Genomic DNA, 18,694 nt, shown 5'->3' on the forward strand with positions numbered 1-18,694 from the left:
TCAGGACGGGGCACGGTATATACGCGGGATACGAGCAGGTGATCGCAGCTCTCCCGAGCAGCAGTCTTACCGCGGGTTTTGCGAGTTCCAAGTCACCGGCTCCAGGATCTTGCCGAGCACCGCACACACACGGCACAGAGCGAGCAGGAGCCAGAGTAGCTGCCGGAGACCCTCCATCCCAACTCCCGGCGGGGGTCACCGTGCCAGTCCCGAACTATCCGAACTTTTCCCGTCCAACCTCAGAACCCGCCCAAAGCGCCGTCAGGTATCCAGGCTTCCCATCCCCTGGTGTCAGAGCGATGAATTGTAATCCCCTAGTCCCGGGGGCTGGTCACAGCTCCATGCCACTTTCCATACAACAGTAATCTCCAGCCAGTACACAGCAACCAGTGCCGGGCTCAGTACACAGTCCTCCGCGTCCCGTCCAATGCGCGCTCCAGGTCTCCACGAAGCCAGACAAACAGCCACGATGTTCTCTCCTGCAGCCGCCCGGCTCAGACTGAGGCACTGGGCACCCGCCGCTCGCATCGCACCCGTCCACGGGGGCGTGGCCTGCATAATTCAGGAGTCAACCAATGACATTAATCTAATGAGGATCCCTCGCGAGACTCCGCCCCGTGCCTAGTGAGAAAAACACACCCCTTAAAGGATCTGAGTTCTCTCAATGCTGAAGAGCGGCTCCATGCCTTTACGGTAGGTATAGAGCGGGATCCTCTCCACAGCAGAACAATATCAGTCATCCAGGCGCTCATTACTGTGCACTTCATTCAATTAGGTTCCAGTGACACACAATAAAAACCCAATGCCTAGCTCTCAATGGCTGCAGTCACATCGGGGGCTGTGTAACAATACTGCCGCTCTTGTCGATTTCATTTTTGTCGTGTGCGACGTTTTTCTCAAAATGTCACACAACAGTGAAAAACTATGAGAGGTGAAGTTTCAGTCACGTGCATTGGATGTCATGGCGATAAATATTTGACATTAAACACGACTATGCTTTATAAATGTCAGCGGAGACTGTCGGGACACTTCAGCCATACACATGACACACTGAGTGGAAGGAGGGCACAGTCTGAGGCACCGCATTGCTGCAGGGACCGTGCCAGGGGTGATAATGGGATTTATGGATGTATTCGCTTGCAGTGGGGAAAGGGCGGGACTCTGTTATTTATGAAGTAGTCTCTTTTCACTGACTACATTATTTCTGCCATTTTCTCCCTCACAGAGGGTCCAGTGTGAAGAAGACAATGGCCAGGTCACCTCCTGACTTGTGCACATTGTCCCCTCCCCTCAGTCCTTCTCCTTTCTGCCTCTTGCACAATGAGAAAGCTCTATTCAGCTCTGTGTAAACTTGTTAGTTTAGCTTCTTGTTGTTCTACACCCTAAATAGACAAGCGGTGATCCCTCTCATGTGTCCTCTCACATTTCAGTTCCCAGGAAACCAGAATTCTCACATTTTATTACAACTACCTAGTGACTGTATTTCTTGTACCGCACTTAGGATGTGTGCTGAGGAGTCCGACACCTTTCTGACGTTATTCACAATTCACCACAGTGTGTGGGACGTCTTAGGGTATGTTCACACGGCGGGGGCCCGTAACGGCTGAAATTACGGGGATGTTTCAGCCTGAAAACATCCCCGTAATTTCAGCCGTACCGGCATGTGCAGGCGCTTGAACGCCGCGTCAATTACGGCCGTAATTAGCGCTGCTATTCATTGGAGTCAATGAATAACGGCTCCAATTACGGCCAAAGAAGTGACAGGTCACTTCTTCTACGCGGGCGTCTATTTACGCGCCGTCATTTGACAGCGGCGCGTAAATATACGCCTCGTGTGAACAGACAAACGTCTGCCCATTGCTTTCAATGGGCAGATGTTTGTCAGCGCTATTGAGGCGCTATTTTCGGGCGTAATTCGGGGCAAAAACGCCCGATTTACGTCCGTATATAGGCCGTGTGCACATACCCTTAGGGTCAGTTCACATGGCGGATTTTGCGTTGCGGGGCCCGCCGTAGAATTAATTCCTGCCGTCGGCAGGAAGCTTCCTCCTCCCCCCATTGACTTTTGGGAGGTTCAGGCGGAATCTATATATATATATTTGTATCTATGTATATACTATAGAATAGTAAAGTTCCCTGACATTCAAGTTGGAGCTTCACTTTACTGAAACGTTTCCAATTCTTCAAGATTTTTTTTTTTATAGATTTGCTCGTTCTAAATAAGAGAATCTATAAAACAGTGCAACCTTAAAATGCCTAAACTGTTTCAAATAAAGCGTTTTTGGAAGCGGCATTAGGCCACGTTCACACAGTGCAGTCAAGTCACAGTTAATTACTAGTTTTAAACTACACGTGAAAACGCATAAATGTCAAATACATTTTTTATGGTGTTTTCACATGTGTTTTTGGCGGCAGTTTTTATTTTGAAACATGTCATCTATGATTTTTTTATGGTGTTTTTCAAGTACTATAGCAAAGCCAATGGGAAAAGCGCCCCAAAAAAACACCACACCCTAAACATTCTGCATTTTGAAAAAAAAGGACACAACCTAAAACGTCACCATAAAATCCACAAACCAAAATGCAGTTTATGTAGCCTTTTAAATATTTATTTATAAACTTTACAGGAAAAACCCAGTGAAAACACTGCAAAAAAACGCAGCAATACGTTGTGTATAATTTCAGTCTTAGGGTATGTTCACACGGCAGCGTCCGTAACGGCTGAAATTACGGGGATGTTTTCAGGAGGAAACATCCCCGTAATTTCAGCCGTAACGACATGTGCAGGCGCTTGAACGCCGCGTCCATTACGGACGTAATTGGCACTGCTTTTCATTGGAGTCAATGAATAACGGCTCCAATTACGCCCAAAGAAGTGACAGGTCACTTCTTTGACGCGGGCGTCAATTTACGCGCCGTCATTTGACAGCGGCGCGTAAATATACGCCTCGTGTGAACAGACAAACGTCAGCCCATTGCTTTTTAATGGGCAGATGTTTGTCAACGCTATCGAGGCGCATTTTTCGGATGTAATTCGGGGCAAAAACGCCCGAATTACGTCCGTAATTAGTGCGTGTGAACATACCCTTAATCTCCAGGATTAGTGACTTGGGACTGCGCAGCACCTGGCATACCTTGGTTTCCATAACCTACTAGAAATCTTCTTGGGGACCCTTCTTTTATAAAATCTATTATATTGAAATTTTGTGCCAACGTATCGAAAAAGGGAAAAAATACCTTAATCGGGCAAGTAATGGGCATGCCACGATTGTTTTGTCGTATGAATCATACAGAAACCACTGTCTGCCTGGCATACGGAGGAACACTGGGGTACCGTAGACTTCTATGGGTGCCATATGATAGTTCTAGAAGTGGAGCCATAATACAGCCGAGTACATGAGGAATTATTGAGGGAGGAAATGTAGAAAACTTGAGTAGACCATAATCCTATAATCTGACTCTTGATATTTAGTTGAAGCAGCACAATTTGAAGACGTTTGTGAAGCCGGGATTTCTCCAGCTTGTGAAATGGGCTGGAATGGATTTGAGATTTCTGCTGGAATGTGCGGCGACACGTCTGACACAAGGTGAGGTCTGAGTTTCACTGGTTAATAATGACAAGTTTATGGTCATATTAAAGGCTTCCTTTATTTTTAGGTCATATTAGGGGGGATTAAAAGATGCCCGCCTGACTGTTTTATGTCTCAGATTTATACGCTGAAATCCAGGTGCCTGAAGTTTTTTCACATTTTGTTTGTGTGGTTTTGTTTGAGTGAAAGTATTTTTATTACAAGCAGACGTAATGTCTTTACGCCATTCTACCCTGTCCAGAAAATGTTGCATTATTTCACCTGAATATTTCATGTTTGCTATTAAACAGTAATAACAATGGCAGATAAAGCTGAGAAAGGCATATGACGACTACCGCAGACCTAGTCACCCAGCTTTCCCAGACTCCAGAAAAGAAGGACTGCCTAGTTATATAGAAGCATGGAAGGAGTTTATAAAGACCTGCCTAGTGAGGCACATTTGCCTTTCAGTGACTGGGAAAGCTGGGTGACAACTTCTGTGGAGCCTTTTGGGTGCTTTTCACTAAGTTTTCCCAGGAAATAAAATAAGTAAGACAATTATTTTTCTTTTATAGGGAAGTGATGTTTAAATATGAAGGCTACACTCGGTACATCTGTCTTCTGTGTTCATACAGCACCACATGGACTGACAGGAAAGGTAATGCAATGTTTATCGGCCTATTACGCCGCATTTGTCTGGATCCTTAAAGGGGACAATTACTTTTACAATTATTAAAATTACCGGCTCCTTATTTTCGGCTGCTCTGACCGCTATGGTTACACAAACTGAAATCAAAGTTGTTTGGAAAAGTAAATAAAACGATCATTTGTTTTGGTTAAGTGATTGAAAAGGCCCTGTTCACACAGAGTTTTATGCAGGCAGAATTCCTTCGGGAATTCTGAGTCAGATTTTGAATTGTCTGTGCTTTTTTTCCTGTGTTTTTCGCTGCATTTTTTTCCCATGGTCATTGAATCTAATGCAAGGACTGCGGGCAAAAAATGCAGGGAAAAATGCGCAAACTGCTGCAAGAAAAAACATGCACTTTTTTTCCGCGACCTGCCCGGGAAAAAACGCTTCTGCTTCTCATTGAAACCAATGGGGGACTGTTTCTGCTGTTTTTTGGCACTGATTTCAACGCGGTTCCACATTAAAATTAGCGAATAAAAGCTCAGTGTGAACTGACCCTAAAGGAGGTGACAGATACACGCAGGTCTGTGGGCAGAAAATAGGCCTAAATATTTGGTTTGAAATGGTATGAGAGGAGTTGTGTTTATTTGTCATTGAGGGGGCAGGGAAGAAGACAATACATGGAGGTGTCCCCCCCCCCCCCCATACAGGTCACTAATGCACTCAGGTCTCCTGCGGGGGCAGGGCAAGAATGGAAGAAAGTGCTAAGAAGTCTGAATAAACAGATTAGCCGGCCGTTGTCATGTGTGAAGTCACCTCAGGCACTGATCATGGCAGGGAATGTCGGTGCTGAGAGAGGAGACTCCTTTCTGTTACTTATCTGATTTACAAGCTTTTTTAGTGCTTCTAGATAAGAATCTGCGCAGTTATTGTGAGGTGTGAAGGCGACGGCTCAATAAAAGGGCCGTTTTTGTAGGTAATATACGGATTAAGTCTTGTGATTGTTGACCACATGGAGTTAGATTACAGAGCAATGATGAAGAGCCAAACAATGGAAAACAACTATTCTTTGTGGATTTTCACTAGAACGTCGTAAAGTGCAACCTTCATAAAATCTAAACCGCTTTGCTGAGAGCTCTATCACTGGGCTGTGCTTTCTTCCTACCAGAGCTGGTTACACTCCTGACCTCGTCTACCTCTACTCTAGCACCGACTGTTTGTCACAGAGTCACCCAGGCTTCATACAAATGGATCGTCTCTTTCTCTCCTCTGGCACAACAATACATTTCCTTTCATAGGGGATTACTCCCAAATCGATATATAAACCAATGAATGAAATAGATTTCTTGTTGATTGTTTTGCTCATTTACATGAGATTATTGTTATGAATTTTTGTAATTGTTTAAACTGGAAGGATAATCTCTTTATATAAACAGAGCTCGAAACTACACCCACAATGTGTAATATACCAGCACAGGATATGTTTACCTTTACACCTACGTAACTCAGCTAGCACATTCTCTGTATAAATTAACATATAGGTATTAAAACATCTAAACCTAGTTCTGCCGCAAATTGTGCTGCTATAAAATGATCAAAAAAAGTCACAAATAGCATGAAGAATGATTAGTAAAATAATGGCCCAAAGTTATTAACAGAGATTGTATCCATACAATGTGGATGTAAAGATACAAACATTGGGAAGTTCCTTTACATATTATATTATGAGCAGTGCAGATAATACATGTCGATGGCAGAGGGAAATCTAATTCTTGTCTGAATGCGCCTTTACGGAAAGTTCATAAATGTAACAGAATATTGAATGTGCGATCCCTATATGTAACTGGCAGAGGGCTCTCTTTTAGGCCTTGTTTACACAGTGCAGATTTGCATGCATTTATTAAACCAGAATTGGATCCAGGAGAGCAGACCTATAAGGCCTTGTTCACATGGTGCGGATTTGAGGCAGATTTCGCATGCATTTTTAAGGCTCAGACCAGAATTGGATCTAGTAGAGGAGAAACTTTATATATTTCTTCTGTTCTTTGGTTTTGGCTTGAAAAACCCCCATGCAAAAATCTGCATCAAATCTGCACTGTGTGAACAAGGCCTAAGGCCTTCCTTCATACATTTCTTCTGTTTTGGTTCGGGTCCTGGTTTTCGCTTAAAAAATACATGCAAAACCTGCAGCAAAATCTGCTCTGTGTGAACAAGGCCTTATGTTTGGGAAATATATGATTGTATATTCTTGGGGTATATAATTTGTCAACTCTAGTCATCAAACAATAGTACACTTTATTTATGTCGAATGTTAATGCATTTTATTTTTGTTGTGACATTTTTTTTCTAACTTATTCTATGCTTTCCACTACATCTAATTGAAACAAACGATCAAACATCAGAAACACCAGTCTTAATAAAGAGAAGGTGCGCGGCTCTACAGCAGAGCGGACGCGGTGGGATCTCTTGCTGGGGACATCAGGTTTTCATGTCTTCAAGCGCTTTAGTTGAGAACAGGGGATTCATTTTTGTCATTAGTGGAACAACAGCTCCCCTTACTGGTAACCGCAGGAACTGCAGCAGTGAGATAACACCAGTTTTTGTACTTGTCCCTAATGACAAGACCGGAAATGCAACGTCACAATCAAGCGAGCGGCCCAGGAAACCGAACGACGTCTACAAATCTAGGAATATTATAGTGTAAAGCCGAGACACTGCCATTCCTACCCCCTGCCTGCCATGCAGCACAGATAATACAGCGCCGACAGATGTGACAGGCGCGATGCTCTGCAGTGTCTGCACATACCTGCGCCCCTCACACAGGGCAGGAATGCGGGAGATACGATCTGCGCTCCTGGGGGGGAGACAAGACACATAACTGCTGCAAGGATCAGAGCAGGTTGTAATGATCCTGTGATCCAGTGAAGAATGTAGTGAGATCCTGCCACATCACCCAAGCCACACCATAGTGAGCACACGGCATGGCCATGCTGGCAGCAATACTGGGGCAGCTGTATTTATGGCACATTTGTGTTGTAAATACATTGAAAAATATCTGTATATAGCAAATACGCTGCAGAATTTACATCCAGATTAGTGGGTGACAAAGCTGCAGCATTTTGCAGTAGCCGCAAAGTGGATGAGAATTTAACAAATCTCATCCACACACTGCGGAAAAATGACACAATGAAGGTGTCCACAAATGGAGCCCTCCATAGGGGGAGCGGGGATGCGTCGCTATGTCAGCACCAGGAGAGGTGAAAGTATTTTGTTTTCTATTGGCTGATTTCCGTAGCAGAAAATGCACCTGAATATACGCACCTAACTAAGCACGATTTGGTGTGTACGTTCCAGCTGACTTTCTTGCGGTTTCTGGGTCAGATACGCAGTCCGCAGCGTATCTGACCCGCGTGAACTTACTCTTGAAGTTTGTTGACACTTTTCTACTATTGGGATGATAAATCTGTTTCACGCTGCATTAGTATTAAATCTCCCCCAATGTCCTGCAGAGGAGTTAGGGGCACATTTTACTGCTATTTCAGTATCGGTGACTTGTGGATTTGGCATTAGTACTGTATAGTAAATGAGGTATAGGGCGTAGAACATTACGATAAAGGACAGCATGAGCTGTGATATAAATATTCCAGTATGATCGCTAGATATGGATTCTCCCTCGATATATACCTGACCGAGTCAAATACACCTATTATACTCCATACACAGAAGAGAACAACGAGCCAGATTGTATAGAAAAAGTAGAATTTATTTAACACATATGACAAACAAAGTTTTAAAATTGAACAAAAGGACAAGACCCTAGTATGAACATAGGAGCAATTAATGACTCTTGCTAAGTATTGTATACAGGCATATGGGCTATAAATAATGTATAAACCCAAAGGGGAGAGGCTACCCTATTTAATAGTTAGTGAACTATATATATATATATATATATATATATATATATGTTCAGTAAGTAGTAGAACAGGAAAGGGGGGGGGATGGAATAAAGTGCTAGGTGCATCAAAATACCATTTGAATCAAACCGCCTTACCCATAACAGTAAGGTAGTAGTCAGTGCTCGCTCCTTCACATGAACCCCAACGGGCGTTTCGCTAAAGGTGCTTCCTCAGGGGAGGGGGGTGTGTGTACAGATTATATACAATCTGGCTATAAGCTCGTTTTTCTCTTCTGTGTATGGTTTATAATATGGAGCTGCCTATATGGTAAATTATGGGGGGACGTCTCTGTTGTAAACCGTGCCCAGGCCATAGTACAAATGTTTTTGGAGTGTACATATTGATTACACCTATTATACTGTCTACCCAGAGTAAAAGAAGGTAAAACAGTATAATACAAGGTCAAAAAAGAAATAACCCCTAGTGTACTAGCAGTGTTGTGATATAGGTGGACATTGTGCTGTCTATATATCTGCAAAAATATTTATAATAACGATCTGTATATAGATACAACATATTCACAACAGGGCAAGCAGTAAATAAAATAATAACAATTCCCAAAAAGGTGTAACTGAACATTCATTGACAATGACACAACATTTTAGTGGATCTTGCACGTTACAGCTGTGAAGATGACAGTTCACGGTGCTGCTGGCTGTGTGTATTGATTTTTCAGACACAGGACTGTGGCATAAAAAGACCTAAGAGCGGAGCTGTCAATCACATTGCAGTGCCACTCACTTTGAGCTGCTCAGGATTGTAAACTTGAGGGGCAACACGGCAGTGGCCGGTACAAAATAAGTATATTTGACGTCAGTTAAGCAGTTGTCCTTTTATTACAGAATGCTATAATACATTTTATTCATATATGTTCTACTCGTGGAGTACCATTTATCTGTGGTGATGAAAAGCACCAAGCTATGTAACATGAGGAAGGGGAGCCCTTGTGACAGTGGAGAATGGAAGTCTGGTAACTACAAGTACGGGTCACGGTCACATATTACTTCATGACCTCTCATACTGTCTTTGCTTCCCGCTTTCGCACTCACTCTCTCTCTCTCTCTTCCTCGGTCACATACCTGTCCTGGCAGCGCAGAGCCCCCTCAGGCGGAGGGAGGGTTGGCTGGTGTATGGGTGCGTGTCAGCATATCTCTTATCTGATTCCAGTCACTGTCTGTGGATCCTGTGTGGTCTCCATCTCTTCTCACCTGGCTGCCTCTCTCATTTCTGAGATTTCTCACCCCAAGCACTTTTCTTTAACATTTTCACTGTTCTCTCAATCTTTCACAATTACCGTAATTTACTTTCTCTGGTTCATTTTCCATTAATTACACCAATCGAATTAAGAATAGAAATGGTTTTATTTGTAGCATCAGTTGCCTGAAATAATAATGTACTATAGACTTGTCTATAATACTGTATACATTGTGGTGATTTTTCGGACAGAAATTCCGCTGCGGAGGAAAGCCGTTCATACTTACCCCCTCCCTCCTCTGACGGTTGCTCCTGCCTACCTAAATGACGTTTCAGGCCATGTGACGCTGCAGCCTGTGATTGACTACAGCGGTCACATGGGATTCAACGTCATCCCAGGAGGCCGGACTGCAGGAAGAAGGAGGGCGTTCTGGGTATGTTTTTTTTTTCTTTCAGCGTTGCGATTTTTACGGCATAAACGCTGTGATTACGGCGCAAAAGTCACAACGCTTGGCTTTCTGTTTCATGTTTTGCATTCCCATTGAATTCAATGGGGAAAACCCGCAACGGAAAAAGAACAAAAACGCAGCATAAATTGACATGCTGCAGAATGAAATTCCACACCGCAGGTCAAGTTATTAACGTTTGCGCTGCGTTTTTTTTTCCGCAGCGTGGGCCTGAGACTTTGCTGCTACTGTAAACGCTGCAGAATTTCCACACAGAATTCTATTGCGGAAATGCCGCAGCGTTTACACTACGTGGGAACCTAGCCTTATGTTTTCTTTTTATATTCGTTTTTAGGTGCGGTTTTTACATTTTTATGCTGCAGATTTTGCTGCATTTTTTTTTATTTTGTTTATGAATTTGTCACATACAATTCTGAGAGAAATCAAGATAAATTGATATGCTATGGATTTTAAAATCTACACCTTAGGTCAATTTACATGCGGAAAAATTCTTCAATGTGTAGATGGGATTACTTGATATCTCATTTACTTTGCTGGTACTGTTTTATGCCACGGATTTGCCGCAGGAAGATCTGCATGGCAAATGCGCACATAATACGCATCATGTGCAAGTGGCCTAAGGGCCATGGCTTCAGAACATGGAATGTGTACAAAGGCTTCTGTATATGAAGTCCTCTACCGTAAATGCTCCTATGAATGATTATTACCGGGTCAACATAGTAGAGCATGAACTAAATACTGGGGGTAAATTACCATGTTGTCTCTATCAAAGCAAGGAGTATCCATTAAAGACTGAAGTTTCCTTTCTTTGCATCTGTTCCGCTGGAGAAAATCCTCCACACCTTGCTGGGAACTCTCCCTCTGGTCAAAGCTTTTCTTTGGCATGAGCAGTGTCCAAGCCATTCTGCATATTATAACTGTGAACACTGTGTGTACGTAATAAACGGAACGAGAGCATTATTTATTCCTGCCCACATTTTCTCCATATGTTTTCCTATTACTTTTAATTCTGCTTAGGAATGTGTAGTACATGAGTAATGTTAAGGGAACACTTATACGGCTTATACTTTGTGTTATGCCTAGTGCAGGGCTTAAGGGGGCAGTGCGTGACACAAGGATTCTCTCTTTGGTGCTTCTTGAATCCCTGTTCTTGGAAGGTACTGATTCTTCCAGCAGAGATCCAGCTGATAGGGGGTCTGGGGAAAAAGTGTGTAAAATAGCTCTCCTCCAGACGGAAGAATCAGTGAATAGACAGCATCAGTGAGTCATTTTCAAATGCAGGTAACCCTTCGAAGGTTGTTTGAGAATAAAACTACCATTCCCAACACACCAATCAGATTTTCTCACTCCTGAACCAGACTTTAATAGTCTGTTCCCGAATGTGAGGCAATGTTTGAGCATAGCAAGAAGTTTATTCATTGTGGTCTTCCCTTAAAGAAACAGCCTCAAAATTCTCACCAGCTGATGATATACAATGGTAATAATGACAGAAAAATAAAACAAAGGTTAACCTAGTAAAGTATTGTTGTTTATGACTATATAAAGATCAATAATAATAATATCTACGTATTCATATAAATATAAGTATGCAATATATGAAGAAGACTTCTGCTGTCTACGAACATGACCTAAAGCACTTTCTGACCAAACATATTTGTTATAATTCATTTATTGTTGGGTCCTGGTCCTTGGTTCACTTATGACTCTATCCTTACCCTGCCTCTCTTGAACGGCCAGGAGGTGTCCATCTGTCATTGTCACTGTCTGCCAGTTGCTACTAAACAGTCCATCATTAATCACAGCCAATTACAGAAGTGAAAGTCCTGCCGCTCCCTGGGAAACGGTCAGCATAAATGTTAAAGGGAGTTCTAAAATATATTTATATATATTTGGGAATGCACAGTCAAAGGTGCAAGGTATCCGGATAAGGCAAGTTTGGATGTAGTTTGTTTTGAGTCAAAACCAGTATTTTGTGATCCACTTCTGACTTGCACAGTGCCAGATCTATTAGAGGAAGCGGTCATAGATCTAGGTCAGGTGGCCGCTCTTCAGAAGGTTCTATACATATATCTCCATACAAAGTATGGAAGGAAAGGATGTACGGGCTGAGCCGCATCCCCAATGTTCAGATGCAGCCATGGCCATCAAGTATGGACAGTTAGTTTTGGGGGAGAAAAAAAATCTTCAAGTCATGGACAACTATACAGGTGATTTATATGTTTCACTGTATCAGCCCTTGGCACAAGAGTCTTGTGTTTGAATTCCAAGTCTATGTCAAAGCCGCCATCACAGATTCCATAATGCAGCGCTATTTTTTTCTTTAATTCAGGCTCCACGGTTGAACCCAACAGATCCCATTTTTAATTAAATTAGAGCCCTTTGGAGTGCCGTTATAAATGGAAACCAAGATACAGATGTGAACAGAGCCTTAGCTGTAAAATGGTGTTCAAAGTTTTCAATACCCTTTAATATGAAATGATCCCAGTGTAGTCTTGCCATAAATATAACTTCTCAGCCAATATAAAAACATGCATTTCCACCTAAAATATAAAATAAAAAAATCCAGTCATTTCTTCTTTTTCTCAAAATTTTGGTTACAACCACTTTGGCCACCATTGCAGCGCGCACTGGGGTTGCAATGAGTTTTTCTAGAACCCTAGAATAATAAATCTACTCCGTTATGCAGTGATATCATAGCAGAGGATGTAATACTTCACATCTAGACAGATAGCAATTAAGGAGTCTGGGAAAGTTGGTGACAGCCCTTCTGTGAGCTATATTGAGGCCATATAACTTATAATTGAAAGAAAAGAGTTTAAAGACGTCATCACGATAGTGAATTTTTTTTCTTAGGGCCTGCAAATTAAATAAATCAAACAAAAAAAGCAATACTTACCTATCATTGCCCCCGACAATCCAGCGCTGAGGCTCCAGCGGCACTCCCGGTGGTTGTTTACATGTACGTAGCATGTGACCGCTGCAGCCAATCAACAGGCTCAGTGGGGCTCTCTGGTCTGCTGGTTTCTGTGCTAAGATCCTAAATTACATATAGAAGGAAATAAACTAACCTACACAAATTGATCAGTTTTTGTAGTTGAATTTCAGTCCAACAAGATTACACAAGTGGAATGTTTTGGTGGCATAAAGTAGTCCTGCCACACCTTGGGCATTGTAAAGTTTTCTGCAGGGTCAGAGGTCAAGACCTGTGACTTCTTCATCAGGACTTGATTAATGGTGTTGAAACCAGAGAGATGTGTGATGAATTTCAGGGTTTTGATGTCCCCAGGATTTTGTGCTTTTGAACAGAAAAACAATCCATTAAGAGTAAGGGGGAGGGCAACACAGGTTAGGACATGGGACCTCTCACTGAAAGTGAACGGATGGCATAGTAATGAAGTGCTGACTAGACATCATACATCCCAAATGTAAAAGGTCTGAGTGCACATATTTGACTTATTCCGCACCAAATGCCCAGATGACATACATTAGAAATAACCAGTCTAAGCTTGCAGGAATGTCAGTCTTCAATATCTTTATTTTAATTTGGAATAATGGCTTCATGCATGAATACCTAGGTATTTCTAAATAAAAGATAAATGCAGCTACTGGGCTTCTAGATAAGATTGTGTAATGTTAACTGCTTTGCCAAGTTTGCTCAATAAAAGAAAATCTGCACAGATGTGCAAACAAAGGGGTAAATGAGAAATGAATAATTAATGAAGCCAAACCAGTACAGTTACATTAATGTGATAGCATGAAACGAGAACAGCAATGGTGGACAATACAGAGAGATTGTAATGCAAACCAGCACCAAGCTACAATATACATATATACACCAGTAATATAAGCTATGGACTCGTAAATGTATCCTACAGTTATCTTCAGCAATTTTACATGTGTTCTACTACTATATGTGTACAAGTAAAGGAGAAGGTAATGTAGTGACTATAGTGAATGAAAATCATAAAATGAAGAGGATTAATGGATTTTAAAAGGCAAGGTTTAGATTAAACCCTTCACGTCAGCCATACGGCTATATATGTTCCAACTGCCGATGCCCCGTGCAGTTGTCACATATATAAACATTATTTGTAAAAAAATATAATATAAAAATAGGACCATCGGCGCTGCACGAAGAGACAGAAAATTGGACGACTTAGATGACCATCATGGCAATATTAATGGAAGGGCTACGCGTTTCGACACCGAACTGGTGTCTTCATCAGGCCAGTACAGACTGTGCAGAAACATCATACATTTATATACATACTGGGAAGGAGAAAAGAACCGCCAAAAACACAGCAGGTCAAGGGGCAGACACAATACAAAATTAACACATGACAAAAACCAGGCAACCAGGGACGCGTATGTGTATGTCCTTGTATTTTAATATGCTTTATTATAACCCACTGTGAATCCCCTTACCTGTTGTAATGGATTCCTTACACATTCGATCGTCACTATTCAGTTATTTGCCTCTAAGTCTGTATGCGGTTCAGCTCGCTTCTTAGTACGTACTTCCGGCTCTAGTGCTGTCTGGGTTGCTAGGCAACCGGGGACGCCACTCCAGCGGCACTGAAATCTAGCGATTCTAGTGCTTCTTCTATCAATAACCCATGCTCAATTTGGCTAAGTATCAACTACTTACCGCTGTGGTTACCACTGGGACCACTTAGGTAATGTTTCACTAATGTTTCGCCTCATACAAAGTCGGCAAGGTGAGCCGTACTGTGCTTTTCGGCCATTGTCATTATTGTTCTAGTTTTTATTTATTAACATATGTATCTTTATGTCTGATGTGGTGTTATTACACCATACTTTTAGTTATCATTATTGTCCTTTTTTGTCATGTGTTAATTTTGTATTGTGTCTGACCCTTGACCTGCTGTGTTTTTGGCGGTTCTTTTCTCCTTCCCAGTATGTATATAAATGTATGATGTTTCTGCACAGTCTGTACTGGCCTGATGAAGACACCAGTTCGGTGTCGAAACGCGTAGCCCTTCCATTAATATTGCCATGATGGTCATCTAAGTCGTCCAATTTTCTGTCTCTTCGTCCAGCGCCGATGGTCCTATTTTTATATTTTTTTACAAATATTCTCGGGACAGCAAACCTCTTTTGTTGTGATTTGGACTTGGCAGCAGCAGTTTCATTACCACCACTACCTTTGTGTCCTTGGGCCAGGTGAGCGTTTTCTTAAACAAGATTGCTCCTCTGCCCCATCCTGCTTTTACTTTGCACTATGTGGCGCCGTGTCTCCTTTTATTTCCTATTTTAGTAATATATAAACATTGGCAGTGTGGAACAGACTTTAATGTGTGCAGCGCTGCACTTTCCTGTCTGCTGGCCCTCTGCCCAATAGAGTACCCGGCTAGAGCATTGCAAGTGCTGTGGAATGGCACTCCTGACTTGGGAAAGCCCTTGATGTTACTGTACATATATAGACAGTGACGTCAGGGGCTACCTCTAGGAACGATATCCCCGGCCAGAGCGTCGGCAACTCTAGCTGGGGATTCCACTCCTTGAGGGAGCTTCAGTGGCGCTATCCACGGGGGATGGTGCAATCTATGGAGTGTGTGACTATCTACAGGGGGTGTGTGACGCTATATACAGGTGGATGGCCCAAACTTGGGCCCCCCTTCCGCACCGCCGCCCTGCCGCGCCTCAACTATTTTTAACACTACCTTTTTGGGCAAGCATTAACAAATGGGTGTTACGATTCCCCTTGTCACGGGGCTGTGTCCCTACATACTGACAGTATCACACTGTGCTGGGACACATCTTCCTGACAAGGGGAATTGTCTATCAGTCCTGGACTGCAGAAAGACTTTTTGTGAAATACAAGGATTTCCATCATGGTGCCACATACTGTGCCCCTAAATATAATATAATAATACCATACACTGTAAAACACCACATACACACAGCCCTCTGTACATAGTGCCATACACAGCCCCTGTAGATATTACACAACCCCATAGATAGCGCCACACATAGCCCCCTGTAGAGGCCCACAGAGATCTCCCCGCCCCCTTGTATATAGGGCCACCCAGCACTCCCCCTTGTATATAGTGTAACGGAAAACTCCCCCCCCCTTGTATATAGTATCACGGAGCACTCCCCCCCCCTTCCTTGAATATATACACCCCCACCTAAAAAAAATATGTATATTTGACTTACCTTGCCCCGTAGCGGCCGCTCCAGCTGGACGCATGTGAATCCTCCGGACTAGACGCATGCGCAGACCGGCGTGATACAGTACCTCATCACGCCGGCCTGCGCTGGGAGTCTTCCCAGCGCCTTATAGGCTGCAGGCCTAACGTGGCCTGCAGCCTATAATATTCATTTGTATCTGAGGACTCCGATACAAATGAATGTGGCTGCCGCTAGCACTGGGTCCCCCTCCGTTGTTAGCGACGTCACCGGACATGAGGGGGCCTGTGCGGTCATGTGCGGTTCGGCCCTAATGATGATCCGCCACTGGATGTAGTGCTATCTACGTTTAGGGTGTGGCACTATCTACGTGGGCACTGTGGCACTATATAGGCACTATCTACAGGGGACACTGGCGCTATCTACATGGGCACTGTATGTGGCACTATCTCTTTGGGCACTGGCACTATTTATGTGGGCACTATCTACAGTGGGCACTGTAGCACTATCCACGGGGGCATTGTTGCACTAGCTACATGGGCATTGTGGTGTTTTCAGGGGGTTGGGCCAAAAAATCCCTGACAAAGGAAATTCATCCTTTTTTTTAACAGCCACGAAAAAAGGATGACAAAAGGTGGTTAAAAACGGTCAGACGGCCAGGAAATGGATGAAAATTTTGAGACACACTAATGCAAAATGCCTGTGAAAAACTTTTTTTTCCCACTGTCGTGTGAATACAGCCTTCTTCACTCTCCCCTCACAGGAATCAAGGCTGACGGAGAGAGAAGACTAATTGTTACAGAGCTGCAACAGTGTATATAACTGTATACATATAATAAATAAATAGATAAAGATATATCTGCAATTGCAAAAAAGTTTCGTTTTTTTCACATTTTAAGTAATTTGTCTGCTTATAATAAAAATGTGGAACATGAAATTAATTAAACTTTTCTAGAATATGAAAGCCTTATGAGTTTTGTAAAAAAAAAAAAAAACAAAGTAAAAATAGTTGTGATATTCAAAGCGGTTGTAAAGATATTATCGTTAAAAGAAGTGCATATCAGAAATGGAAAATTTGACCTACACACAGGGGCATCAAAGACCCTTGGTCTTGAAAGGGTTAAATAGGACCCTTACTTCTTGGGTAATTTACTAAATATATTATGGAAATGTATTAAGATAACTTATTAAAATGGTGTCAGAAATCAACTGAACTGAGCTCATTGGGTCTGGCTTCTCTAACTCCCAGAGATTACCTGAGCTCGCCAGAGAAAGCTGCGTGCGGCCGATCATTTTCCCATTACATGGCACCCATTCAAATGAGTCCACCAGAACAAGAGCCACTATTTGCTCCCTGCTCTGGCTTGCATAGGGGGTGCCGAGCAGGAATCCCCTCTATGAAGTCCATATGGCCTAATAGATACGACAACACATTTAAATAGAAATTCTACAATATTGTTAAAAACAGGAAAGTTCCAATTACCCATAGAAACAATCCCAAATAGAGCTGGGCAGTCAGGAGATTTGGATACTCTAGCTTCTCTGTGGATTTGTCAGCAGATTTTAGGTCAGTTTACGATAGTCTACGGTCTGCTTCCTATTTGTGAACTATAGAATACTGTACACAGTGATCTATAACTTGCTGGTGAATACGAAGAGCAACTATTATTTCAAATCACTGCTATTGTGGGTATAATTATGCTGCAAACACTATAGGAGGAATTTGTTGTTATAGCTATGATGCAGTAGGAGATTTAATTTTTCCTTCATCAGATTACTATACAGTGCTTGGTGAGAGTACTGTGCTCCCCAGAATGCAAATCACGAGAGAAAGCAAGAAATGATGGAAAATGTTAGCTCTGAAGCCTGCAGAATTATGAATTCAGCTCTGTACTATAATAAACACTGTACCCTATGGTTTATAATTACATGAATAGTGGCTGACTGCCAAAGAGAGATCTATATGCTCAAGACCGGAGAATGGAATGCCATTAAAACCTTACTTACTTTTGCTTTGTACAGAGTTCATAATGCCCTGTATACAAAGCACATATAGTAAAGTAATGACCTGCTGACAGGCCCCCCTTGAAGAACTATTAATGAATGCATTCTTATTTAAACAGTGTGTGGAAAAAGTCTTAGGCCCCTTACACACGAACGTGCTTTTGCGGCCGCAATTCCCACGAAAATACACGGGAGAATTGCGGCCCCATTAATTTCTATGGGCACACGACCGTGGTTTCCATGGTCCGTGCATGGCCCAGGAGCCTGGACTGCAGACAGAACGGACATGTCTTATTACGGCTGTGTTCTGCGGTCCAGGCTCATAGGAAATAATGAACGCGGCCATGTGCAAGGCCCGCGATTTGCGGGCGGCTCGCGCGTGACATTCCGCGGGCGGCCAACACGAAAATCACGGCCGTGCACATGGCTACGGTCGTGTGCATGAGGCCTTATGTATTGTGACTAGGCATTATATACTGTACAGTACCGAAAATAAAACCCTACATAGTGGGAGTATAAAATACTGTAGTGGTTGTAGTACTGCTGTACCATTTACATATGTAAAACATAGGAAATTGTGGTATACCATTAGAGGAAATAGTTTATTGGATGGAGTAAGGTTACCAAAGATATTGTGTATTTTTATAATCAGGGCACATACAATGCTTTGCCAGTGTATTAGCTATAGAGATCTTGTATATAGATCCTGTATAGTGTGAT

The 18,694-nt window shown here is 42.6% G+C and overlaps 1 protein-coding gene and 1 long non-coding RNA gene across 2 annotated transcripts in view; one reads left to right on the plus strand and one right to left on the minus strand.

Moving 5' to 3' along the window:
• The window catches only part of EFNB1 (ephrin B1), a 54,955-nt gene extending 54,448 nt beyond the window's left edge, over positions 1-507 (minus strand). Inside the window, exon 1 of the mRNA XM_075835652.1 lies at positions 71-507. Within this exon, the coding sequence (XP_075691767.1) occupies positions 71-177 (107 nt within the window). The 5' untranslated portion in view covers positions 178-507. The remainder of the gene's footprint in view (positions 1-70) is intronic.
• Positions 151-16,776, plus strand: LOC142659481 (uncharacterized). Its single transcript, XR_012850335.1, has 4 exons — positions 151-693; positions 3,473-3,587; positions 4,145-4,227; positions 16,582-16,776. It is a non-coding gene; the product is annotated as an uncharacterized LOC142659481 (long non-coding RNA).
• Positions 16,777-18,694: the final 1,918 nt, after the last annotated feature.

This window comes from Rhinoderma darwinii, chromosome 8 (assembly GCF_050947455.1).
Source record: "Rhinoderma darwinii isolate aRhiDar2 chromosome 8, aRhiDar2.hap1, whole genome shotgun sequence".
Taxonomy (NCBI): domain Eukaryota; kingdom Metazoa; phylum Chordata; class Amphibia; order Anura; family Rhinodermatidae; genus Rhinoderma; species Rhinoderma darwinii.